The sequence below is a fragment of the Muscardinus avellanarius genome (assembly GCF_963383645.1).
Source record: "Muscardinus avellanarius genome assembly, chromosome: 4".
Lineage (NCBI taxonomy): Eukaryota > Metazoa > Chordata > Mammalia > Rodentia > Gliridae > Muscardinus > Muscardinus avellanarius.
Window position 1 is genome coordinate 129,825,227 of NC_137789.1, and position 12,291 is coordinate 129,837,517.

Genomic DNA, 12,291 nt, shown 5'->3' on the forward strand with positions numbered 1-12,291 from the left:
AGGACCTCAGGAGCAGAGTGTGAACAGGCAGTGGGAGGGACGAGCAGGATTCCTAGTGATTTGGTATTGGTGGCCACGTTGGAGGGAAAGTTGATCCTGGGCACGGGTCTGTCCTGGCCCCTTGCTGCCCTCGTGTCTCTGGTGGATCCTGTTTCTGACTCAGCTCAGCCATCCTGGAGTGACAGCTGGGGCAGCCTTAGGCTCACGCAGTGCTGCCTGCCATCCCCATGGTCCCAGGGAGGGGTGACATCCCCTATCTTCAGGTACCCCTTCCACTTTCTGCAGACTGAAGAGACTTCCTGCCAATTGGTTCCCCTCAAGCCCAGGAATTGGCTTCTCCAGGGCAATAGGGAATGGTGGTAGTCAGGGAGGCTAACTTACTCAGGGCTGGTGAGTCCAAAACACCATCCTTTCAGGGAAGGGACAAGCTAGCAGCTCACCAGAGCCACAGAGCAACCCAAAAATCAAACTCAGAGAGGGATGTCATGCACCAAGAGGCCAGGCTGCTGTCTACTTGGGAGACATAGTACTGTGGCTTTGCTCAGAGCCTCAAGAATATAACAGCCCATTCCTCGTGAGTGTCAGATCCTGCTGTGAGGACACGTGCCCAGTTGGGGCAGGGCCCTCTTCCCATGCAAGGGACCCACGACTCATACCGGCTGTCCTGAGCACAGCTATGATGGAATGTACCAAGCTCCCATGGCTGCACAACCTTTAGCCGCCCCACGCACATGCCCCTGGATGGAGGGAGAGGAAAGGGGCATGCACATATGCCCCCCCCCCCTTGTGCACCGAGCCTCCCCCAGGGACACCCCCTCTTGGGCAGACTCTGGGAAGGGAAATATGACCTTTCCTCCCTTCACCAGTCCACTATCAAATAAACAATCATCTTTCTGCCTCACTCTACATGAAAGAAGCCTCTGTCAGATGATCACACACCCAGCGGCTCTTCCAACAGCAGGGTGAGCAGTGCAGGCCGCCTGTGTCTGGCTGGAGGTCCCCTGGCCTCCACTCTCCCGGGGCTTCCTGCTCACTCCTGCCATGCTCAGGGGTTCACATCTGCCCATTAGTGCCCAACACCCACAGTACCTCACCCCGCTTTAGGCACACAAATACTTGTGGGCATAATCAATAAAATGGGCCTTCTGACTCCTCAGGCCTCTCTTCTGGGTGCACAGTGGGAGAGCCTGCATGGTCCCTTTCGTCAGCCCACCTCCCCGTTTCATAGCTGAGGAGCTGAGGTTCAGGTGGGAAGAGGTCTGCCCAGATAGGGAGAATTGGCAGGGACTCTGGGCCTGGACCTCTGGCTGCCAGGGCTCACTCCGCCGCAGTACCCGGCTCTGCTCGGAGACCCCTGCCTGGCCGAGAAGCCCAAACACCCTGTCCCTCTGCCAGTGGCTCACTGGCTTCTTGTGCCTGGCTTGTGGCCAGGGAGGCCCAGGCCCAGTGCCCCTGCTGTGGCTAGTGTCCCCAGGCAGGTGATGTTTATTCAGCCGGTGTCAAGAACTCACTGCCCCTCCTTGGTGGGATCTGCCACCCCAATAGCCCCTTCCTCACAAGGGCCCCTCCTGGAAGCTACAGTGGTCGCTATACTTTATGTTGCAGGGTCCAGGTCCTAGGAACCACCTCCACCCCAGCCTCCTTCCCAAACAGTTCTGACAGTGGGCCAGTCTGCCCCAGGGCAGGGGCTATCGGCAGAAGATGCTGCAAGGGGCTCTGGGCCCGGACCCTGCTTTGGGCCAGCCTAGGCCGAGGCCAAGGGGGAAGGTTGGTTTGGAAGGGAGTCAATCCCCTTCTACAGAAAAGGTGGCAGCCGCGGAGGAGTGCCCCATTCTGCCCTTCGTGGCCTGACCTCACGCACACATTCATTTAACAAATATTTATTAAGCGCCTATTTGTGCAAGGCACTTCCGGAGAGGGCCGCCGCGCTCGGCCTCCGCCCTGGCCCGGCCGCCGCGCAGTCCACGGCAGGCTGCTCGGGCCCCGGGGCCGTCCTGGTGATGGCCCGCACCCCCAGCCCCCGCGGGCCGCCGCGCCGCCCTCGCCCGCAGGTTCGACGCCCGCTACGCGCAGAGCGCGCAGCCGCACTTGGTGGGCTTCTCCACCTCCTCCGCAAAAGAGGTCCCGTCGCTGCACTCGAAGGTGAGCTTCCTCCGCTTCAGCCGCAGGCCCTGGCAGCAGCTCTGGCCCAGGCACGCGCCCCGGCACTCCACCCACGACAGCGGGCGTGTGGTCTGGCAGATGGCATAGCCCCTCTGGACCCGGTGAAAGTCCCGCACAGGGTCCCCCCGGCACTCGGACTCTGGATGGGACAGACACCAAGAGAAAGCCTCAGGGCACACCCGCGGGCCAGCTGCTGCCCCCGAGGAGGAGGCAGGCAGCATCCTGGGAGGGGTCTTGGAGCTCCCACACCCCTGGCCCCAGCGTCCTGCTGGCCACCTCCCGCGCATGCGCGCGCACAGCCTCCTCCAGCCCCACCCCGTGCACGCGCGTGTGACCACACACACACTCAGAGGGAAGGAGGAACTTTCGAGCTGCCAGGGCCCTCCAGGACGGACTGGCTGCCAGGGGCAAGTGGTTCCCTTGGTGGAGGTGTGTAAGGAGAGCTGAGGCCTGGGAGCGTTGACTGTACAGAGGGACCTTTGCTGCAGAAGGGACGGCCCAGGGCCCCTAAGGTGCCGTAGCTGGGAGTTCTCCTGCTCCCTGCCCAGCCTCAGCAGTCAGGATTCCAGCCTCGACATCTTGGTCAAGCCGGCTGGGGAGGTCCTAGGAAGGAGTCCCCGACCCTTAGACTTCCTGCCGCTCCCAGGTTCCGAGCTGATGGGGCCGAGATGTGGAGGTCTGGCCAGGATCTGGCACCTGGGCGGTCTCTTCTGTAAAGAGAGACTCAGCCAGAAAGGGAAAGAGCCTGGGGAGAGGGGCGGGTGACTCGGCGCCCAGAGGTGGGGACCCGCGAAGCTCGGGAGTAGCCTCAGGTGCAGAAGTGCACAGGGTTGCTGAGGTCGGGAGGAAGGAAACACCAGGTTGCTATGGCCAGTTGTAGGGAGGGACCCGGAGGAGGGCACTCAGAAGGGGGGCCCCTGACCTTGCTCACACAGCTCGCCCGAAAAGCCGGGGTCACACACACAGTGTGCCCCCTTGGTGGCTGAGGCCTGGCAGTGGCCGTGCAGGCACTGCAGGCCGCCGCAGGGCTCAGCCGCTGGCCCAACCTGGTTGCACAGGGCCCCTGAGTACCCATCCTGGCACTGGCAGCTGTAGGAAAGGGCATCAAGGGGCACGCATTTCCCATGGACACACCTGGAAGGGACAGAGAAAATGCATGGTGAGGACAGGCGGACCCAAGCCCAGCTGCAAGCTCCTGCCCCTCCCTGCCTCACTTTAGAGAACTATGTTCTGTTCCCAAGATTTAAACAAAGAGAAAAATGTGATTGTGTGTTTATCCATATAGGCCTTTTCCTGTTAATAAACACTGAAAACTCAGCCAGGTGTGGTGGTGCACACCTGTAATCGCAGTACTTGGGAGGCTAAGATAGGCAGATCATAGGTTCAAGGACAGTCTCAGCAAGCAGTGAGATTCTCATCAACCTGGTGAGATCTTGTTTCAAAGTAAAACTAAAACAGGTCTAGGGAGGTGTGGCTCAGAGGTAGAATGCCCCTGAGTCCAATCCCCAGTACCACAAAAACAAAAATAAATAAACAAATAAATAAACAAACACGGGAAACAATGATAATAATAATAATAATTAATAATAATAATACCCTGTTTTGGCCTGGGGATTTAAAAGTACAGGTTGGAGCTGGGCATGGTAGTACACGCCTGTAAATTTCAGGACAAGGGATGAAACAGGATGATCACAGTCAGCCTTAGCAATTTAGCAAGGCCTTCAGCAACTTAGGAAGATCCTGTTTCAAAAACAAAAATAGGACTAGGGATGTAGCTCAGGTAGAACACCCCTGGGTTCAATCCCCAGTTCTACAAAAGTAAATAACAATACAGCTCAGGAGGCAATCCTCTCCAGGGAAGGCAGGGCTCTCAACCCATCCCAGACTCACTTGTGTCCATGGCAGGGGCCATCAGCTGGCTGGTCACAGTGCAGGCCACCCCAGCCCGCCTCGCAGTGGCACACGGGCCCCGGGCTGGCACTGGGCTGGCAGATGCCGTGCAAGCAGTAGAGCTTGCGGCAGGGCTCGCAGCCCGGCACCACGCCCGGCTTCATCTGTGTCTTGGTAAAATCCTGCAGCTCGTTGTTGATATACAGGTTGCGGATACAGCCGTGGAAGCTGGTGCCGTTGAGGATCTGCCACAGGCGGAAGGCAGCCGAGTTCACGTCCACAGGCATCCCTGGGGTGGGTGGGAGCGAAGTCTCGCTGAGTCAGGCTTGGGCCACACCTGGTGCCCACCTCTGAGATCCACTGGGAAGCTCCACACTGTCCCTCTTGTCCCCAGCCTCTGTCTTCCTGTCTCTGCAACCCTGAGCAGAGGTCCTCTGCCCCTTTCCCCCACCCCAGGCAGACTTCTTTCCCAGGCCAGGAGACATGGAAAAGCTGCCTCCTCTAAAGCCAGAGCCAGAGTGTCCAGCCTGGCATGGCCAGCTGGCAAGAGACTCTGGGACACCCTCCCCAGGGCTCAGTTCTTCCCCGGGGACACCAGCTTGGATCCCCAGAGACCCCAATCAAAGCAAAGAACCTAGGCCTGGAACTCACACGGCGCTTGGCCACAGGCTCTTTTTCTTATCGCTTCCCATTAACCCTCTGAGCTCGGGGTTGCTGAACCCCATCTGGCAGAGGCTCAGTGGCTTGCCTGAAGCTGCTCAACTAGTTAAGACAGAGCTGACATCTGAACCAGGCAGCCGGCCCTCACATCAGCCCGAGTCTGCACCCTCCCGCTCATAGCCCAACTTGGAAATGCTTGCGGGTGGTGGGCAGGGGTGGCCTGTCCCACAGCTGAGAAGAAAGGTGGCCACAGAGAGGGAGGCGGCTGGGAAAGTCCCAGGTCCTTCTTGGCCAGTCAGGACTGGGTGGAGAGCAGCCTGGGCTCCAGGCAGGGGGAAGACAACCCACCAGTACCTTGACCATGCCCTAGGACTCCCATCCCTCGGTGTTTCCCCCACGGTGCAGTGCCCTGGATGCCAGGTCTCCTGGCCAGAGAGCAAAAGAGGCCCCACCTTGAGACAGTGTTACCCTGGCTTAATGGAGAGGTTGAGGAAGGGCAGCCGCAGCCTCCGCAGGACAGTCCTCACCTCCCACATAGAGGGGGGCCTCGCTGTTGAGCGTATAGTGTTTGCCAAAGTTGTCCATGGTCATGGGACTGCCACCATCGATGGAGAGATTCACCATCTGGTCAAAGGTGACCAGCTCGACCGTGTGGAACTGCCCATCGTTGATTGTCTCAGCACTAGAAGGAGACGGGGTGCCCCGCACCGGGGAGTGGGTTTCAGTTTGGACCATCCCTGTCTGGGTGCTTCCCCCAAAAGGTCATTGGCCCAGTAGCTGCTTCCCAAGGGACCAAGTCTCCTAGGGAGAGGACAGCAGGGTCAACAGCTGGATGCCTCCTATTCCCCTCCCAGGGGCCCCTGGAAAAAGCTGAGAAGTTGGAGCTCCCATTCAAGAGCCCTTCTGACGCTCAGGTGGCTTGGGGATGGAGGGGCCACCACTCAGACCTCAGAGAGCCTCAGCCCAAGCCAGGCTCGACCCGACTTAGGCAGCTCAAGCTCCCAGGGGTCCCAGCCACCAGCCTGCTCTGCCCTGGGCTGCGGTGGGCAGGAAGCCCTACCTGTAGATAGCAGAACTGGGGTAGCTGCCCGGGTCATAGCTGACACGCACATGGCCTTGGTACAGCTCAACTGCGATGTGGTCGTTGTCCCCGTTGTACAGCAGAATCCCATTGTCCTCTGCCGTGGAGACCTGACAGACAAAGCACTTTCTCTCCCACCCGCCCCGGCAGCAGCGGCAGAGGTGGTGGAATGAGACAGGCAGAACAAGGCTGAGTTCAGAGCCTTCCTCCCTGCCTGACCAGCCTCCCCAGGGCCACTCCTCCCGGGGGTGCTGACAGAGACTGGGGAGCAATTGGGCCAGCTGAGGCCTAGAACGTGCCAGAGGCATAGGCAAGAATTTGAGGCAGTCTGTCTGGGAGAGGGAGACAGACTGGGATCGCCTCCCAAGAGTGGGGAGCCCTTTCGGTGGCCTGGGGAGCTGGCTGCACAGGGTGGGAGCTATGATGGGGGCGAGTGTAAAAGGGCTCTCAGTTAGAGCCGTCCAAATCTGGAGGAGCTACTCAGGAGGCAGTGTTTGTTGCTGGAGCCATATGAGCAAGAGCTGGATTTTTGTTGGGAGGAGAGCCCCCTCAGCTGCAGTAGGGGCTATGATATCTTTCTTCTGCCTTGTCCTTCTATCCTGCTTCCTTGCCCTGAGCCCCCAGTCTGTAGAGGTGGGCACATGGCCCAGGCTGGACCAATCATACTACTTCATCTCCTTGGACCCAGTGATAGGTCCAGGGATGGGCATGTGACTAAAGCCAGGCCAATCAGAGAGCTTCCCTGAGATCATGGATTGTTGTTTAATTAGAACTGGCAAGAAAGAGCCCCTGTAAGTCTGGGCCTTCTAGGAATTTCAGAATAAACCAAGGCTTTGGCTGAGGCTATGGGTGATTGGGGGTTTGGTGAGTTTTTTGTCATTGTTGTTGAGCAGTTAGGCTGTTTGTTGGCTCACTGTGTGGACAGTGTGAGTGGACAGGATGTTGGAGAGCAGAATGAGCATGTCTGAGATGCTGAAGGTTCTGAGAAAAAGAAGGGACACAAGAAATGGGAGAAGAAACATGGCATTTGTGACCAGGAATGGAATTGTGGGGAAAGAAAGAGGTGAGTAGGGAGGAGGCTCACTTTTTTAAGCAGGTGATACACAATACAATCCACTCTCCTCCAATAAATATTTAGCAAAATATCCATATATTTCATTAATATTGTTGAAGTGAGCCTTGCTTTTTTTTTTTTTTCTTTTCTTCCTCCCCCCTCAACATGATGGCATTCTGAGATGGAACAGAAGCTATGAAAATGACAGCCTGGGAGCCTTTGGTGAGTTCCCTCTGGCCCGCTGCGGCCCCGTAAAGCAATCCCATGGGCAGTGCTGGAGGGAGACAGTGGGAAGCACTTGAGGTAACATACAGTGGGCTCTGGCAGGCTCGGCTTTCTGGACCCAGTCACCCCCCGGGACCACCTCCACCCAGCCCTGGAGTGACCCAGTAACCTTCCCAGCTGTCTCAAACGGTCTTGAGCTGAGATGCTGCCACCCACCAGGAGCTCTGACCAACACTGGTTCCTTCTAGTTCCCCTGGGCAGGGGCGCACACTGATGCTCCAACCTGACGCCACAGTCCCTGCCCCTGAGACCCAGGCCCCCTGGGCACGCACCTGCAGCGTGATGTTGGCCCGTGGCCAGTTCTGCAGGTCGGTGAACTGCAGGTAAGTATCCCGATCCACAAAGTTAACGCTGAGCAACTTCTCACACTCGGGGCCGCCGAAGCCCGGGAGGCACTGGCACACAGGCCGGTTGCCCTGGTCCACACAGTGGGCCCCGTTCTGGCACTCGGTCCCCTCGCAAGGGCTTCTGGGGGCAGGTGGGCGGGGAGGGATTTCACAGAGCTGGCCACTGAGAGGAAAAGACATGGGTCAGAGAAGGTAGAGCCCAAGAAGGAAGGGGGCATCTCCTTTCCATTGTCCTGGAGGGAAGTTCTCTAAACAGCTTGAGAAAATGGACCCGTCAAGTGACAGAAGATGCTCCTAATAAACATTTTTTTTTTTTTCTCAGCGAACTAAGAGCCAGAAGGATACCTAAAAACAAGTGTGAGCCGGGCGTGGTGGCACACGCTTGTAATCCCTGCGCTTGGGAGGTGGAGACAGGAGGATCGCGCTGGTTCGGAGGCAGCCTTGCTGGCTTAAGAGACTCTGTTTCCACATAAAAATGTTAAAAAATAGGTCTGGGAGTGTAGCCCGTGGGAGTGTATACCGGAGGTAGAAGGGCTTCCAGGAACCCCAGTACCACCAAAAAAAAAAAACAAATGTGGTTGGCTCCTGGTCCAGCAGCATTACCAACATCTACGCACTGGTCAGAAATGCAAAACCTACTGAATTTCATAGGATTCACCTGCATGGCAAAGTTTAAGAAGCATTCACTACTTGTGACAATAAATGTGCGAGGCAGGTTTTACTAAGTGAAAACTGAGATTTAGTGCCAGCAAAAGAAAGATGACTCCAAATTATTAAAATCAGAAATAAAAGGGGATATTGCTACCAATTTTGTAGAGATAAAATTATTTATAAGGATATACTGAGGATAACATGTGCCAACAAATTAGATAACATAGATGAAATGGACAAATTCTTAGAAACACACAAACTCCCAAAATTGACTATCACAAGTAAAGAAATTGAATTAATAATCAGCAAACTTCCGAGGCCTGGATGGTTTCACTGGTTAATTCTACTAGACATTTAAAGAAAAGTTAATATTAATTCTTCACAGACTCCTCCAAAAAATAGAAAATGAAGGAATACTCATTCTATGAGACTAGCTTTTCCCTAATGCCAAAACCAAAGACATCATGATGAATATTACAAACTAATATATCTAATAAGCACAGGCACAAAGATTCTCAATATAATACTAGCAAATCAAATCCAGCACAAAAAGTATAACATATCATGGCCGTTTGGGATTTACCCCAGGAATCCAACGTTGGTTTAAGGTGTAAAAATCAATTAATGCAAAAAATTTATCAACAGAAGAAAACAACCACATAGATGTATGAAAAACATCAAACTTCAACATCATTTCATGATTTAAAAAATGGAAAAATTAGGAATAGAAGCAAACTCTATCAGTCTAATAAAGGGCATCCTCCCAAACACACACACACACATACTCACACACACATACACACACTCACGTACACACTCATGCACACAAGCAAACATCATACTTTTTGGAAAGACTGATTGCTTTCCCCCTAAGTCTAGGAATGGGACAAGGATAGCTACTTTCACAACAACTCTACAATATCATGCTGATGTTTCTATTCATAGCAGTTAGGCAAGAAAATGGAATGAAGCGCATCTAGTATTGGAAAAGAAGAAGTACAACTATCTCTTCTTGCAGATGATATGATCCTGTAAAGAAAATCCTGCCAGGCGGGTGGCGCACGCTTGTAATCCCCGCACTTGGGAGGCTGAGACAGGAGGATTGCACAGGTTCGAAGCCAGCCTCAGCTACTAAGTGAGGCTCTCAGCAACTTAGTGAGACTCTGTTTCCAAATAAAAATATAAAATAGGTCTGGGAGTATAGCCCAGAGGTAGAAAGCCTCTGGATTCTATCCCCAGTACCACAAAAAAAAAAAAAAAAATCCTAAGGAATTCACTAAAATGCTCTTAGAACTAAAGAATTCGGCAAGGCTTCAGGATACAAAACCAGTGCACAAAAATCAAACAAAAAGTAAAATTAAGAAATTAATTTCATTCACAATAGCATCAAACAGAAAAAATAGTTGAGAATAAATAAGTGAAAATATGCTCTGATCACTATACAATAATTATTGAAAAAAATGAAAGAAAATCTAAATACATGGAAAGGCACCTTATGTCCATAGATCAAAAGACACTAAAAATATCAATACTCCTGAAATTGATTTACAGATTCAATGTAATCCTTATCAAAATCCCAATTAAAAGCCGGGCGTGGTGGCCCATGCTTGTAATCCCCGCACTTGGGAGGCAGAGATAGGAGGATCACATGGGTTCGAAGCCAGCCTCAGCTACTGAGTGAGGCTCTCAGCAACTTAGTGAGACCCTGTTTCCAAATAAAATATAAAATAGGTCTGGGAGTGTAGCCTGGGGGTAGAAAGCCCCTGGGTTCCATCCCCATTACCACACACACACACAAAAAAAATTGATCTGGGGCATAGCTTGGAGGTAGAATGCCCCTGGGTTCAATTTTTAGTAACACACACACATGCACGTGTGCACGTGCGCGTGCATACACACACACACACACACACACACACACACACACTAAAAAGGGATTAATGACATAAATATTGAAAAAAGAGCTGAAACAACCAAACTCTTAGAAGATAACATAGGTATAAATTTTCATGACCTTGGATTAGGCAGAATTTCCTTAGATATAACATCAAAGCACAAGCAACCAAAGAAAAATAAACTAGAGTGCCAGGTGTGGTGGTGCACGCTTGTAATCCCCGCGCTTGGGAGGTGGAGACAGGAGGATTGCGCAGGTTCAAAGCCAGTCATGCTGGCTTAAGAGACCCTGTTTCCAAATAAAAATATAAAAAAATAGGTCTGGGAGTGTAGCCCGGAGGTAGAAGGGTTTCCAGGAACCCCAGTACCACCAAAAAAAGAAAAGAAAAATAGAAAAATAAACTAGAAATCATAAAAATTTAAGGCATTTGTGCATCAAAGGACCTTATTTATTTACTTATTTTTGGTGGTACTGGGGTTCCTGGAAACCCTTCTACCTTTGGGCTACACTCCCAGACTTATTTTATATTTTTATTTGGAAACAGGGTCTCTTAAGCCAGAGAGGCTGGCTTCGAACCTGCGCTATCCTCCTGTCTCCACCTCTCAAGCACAGGGATTACAAGCGTGAGCCACCACACCCGGCTTCAAAGGACCTTATTAAGCAGGGTGTGGTGGCATGCTCTTGTAATCCCAGCATTCAGGAGGCTGAGACAGGAGGATCGCAGTTTGCGGACAGCCTCATCTACTTAATGAGACCTTTTGCAACTCAGTGAGACCCTGTTTCAAAATAAAGAATAAAAACTAGGGCTGGGGATGTAGTTCAGACGTAGAATGCCCCTGGGTTCTACCCCCAGGACCACAAAAAAAAAAAAAAAAAAGGATCTTATTAGAGGAAAGAAAACTCACAGAATGGGGAAAAAAATTTTGCCAATCAGACATCTGATAAGGGACTTGCCTAGAATATATGGATGGTTCTTCATGTATCAGCCCTTCTCTTATATTCAATGGTAAAAAGACAAACACCTCAGTTCCAAAATAGGCAAAGGGCTTAAATGGACATTTTTCCAAAGAAGGTATGAAATGGCCGAGAAGGGCACACAAAAATGCTCATCTTCACCAGCCACCAAGGAAGGGGAACTCAAAACCACAGTGCGACGCTCAATAGGATGGCTAGAAACAAAAAACGGGGCAGGTTTGGGGGAGGGTGTGAAGGAATCTGAACCCTCACGCGATGGCCCAGTTCCTGGAAGACGGTTCAGGCGCTCCTCAAACAATCAAACATGCAGTTACCATACAATGCAGCCAATCCACTTGTAGGAGTACACCCCAGAGAACTGAAAATGCACGTCCACACAAAACCCTGTGCACGAATATCCATGCATCAGTACTCATAACAGTCAAAAAGTAGAAACAGCCTAAGTGCCTGCAAACGAGGACAGATGGAGAAATGTGGTCTATCCATCCAAGGGAACAGAATGCAGGGATGCAGTGCTGACACACGCCACTGCAGGAAGCAATCTCGAAAATACAAGAGGCTGCACGCGGAGGACAGCAGATTATATGCTCCATTGTAGGAAATGTCCAGATTATGTGTCTCCCAATAGACACAGCTAGTAGATTAGGACTTGCTGGGATGGAGGGCAGGTTGGAGGTGACTGACAGATGATGGGGACTGGGTTTCTCTCTGGAGACTGAAAATGTTCTAAATTGATCATTGTGATGGATGTACGATTCTGGGAATTTACTAAAAGCCATTGAATTTTATTATTTCGGTGCACTATATGCTTTGTGAATTGTATCTTAATAAAGTTGTTTTATAAAATGACATAAGGTCCAGACGTGGCAGGCACGCACCTGTAATCCCAGCACTTGGGAGGCCGAGACAGGAGAATTGCAGGTTTGAGGCCAACCTTAGCAACTTAGTGAGACCCTGTTTGAAAATTAAAAAAATAAAAAGGGCTGGGGTATAGGTCAGAGGTAGAATGCCACTGGGTTCAATCTCCAGTAACAAAAAACAAAGCTGGTGGTGCAGCTCAGTGGTAGAGACATGTTTAGCAGCTGCAAGTCCTGAGTTGAGTCCCTAGCACCTTGAGGGAAGAAAAAGACACTCGCAGGACGTGGGAGGTGAGGGGCCAGAAGGCAGCCTCTCTGACTCCCAGAGGACGCCATGTGAGATGATGGTTTACCTTTATGGCAGGACCTAGCTTCAGGGGCCCAGCTGGGCAGGCATGTGAGGGGCACTGCCTAGCAACCTGCCTCCACCTCCC

At 52.2% G+C, this 12,291-nt stretch overlaps 1 protein-coding gene across 1 annotated transcript in view; it reads right to left on the minus strand.

Moving 5' to 3' along the window:
- Positions 1-2,063: 2,063 nt before the first annotated feature.
- The window catches only part of SLIT1 (slit guidance ligand 1), a gene marked incomplete at its 3' end in the record, with an annotated part of 178,907 nt that continues 168,679 nt past the window's right edge, over positions 2,064-12,291 (minus strand). Inside the window, exons 32-37 of the mRNA XM_080695380.1 lie at positions 7,406-7,643; positions 5,774-5,904; positions 5,241-5,395; positions 4,054-4,342; positions 3,086-3,297; positions 2,064-2,302 (exon numbers count right to left, since the gene is read on the minus strand). Of these exons, the coding sequence (XP_080551506.1) occupies positions 2,064-2,302; positions 3,086-3,297; positions 4,054-4,342; positions 5,241-5,395; positions 5,774-5,904; positions 7,406-7,643 (1,264 nt within the window). The remainder of the gene's footprint in view (positions 2,303-3,085; positions 3,298-4,053; positions 4,343-5,240; positions 5,396-5,773; positions 5,905-7,405; positions 7,644-12,291) is intronic.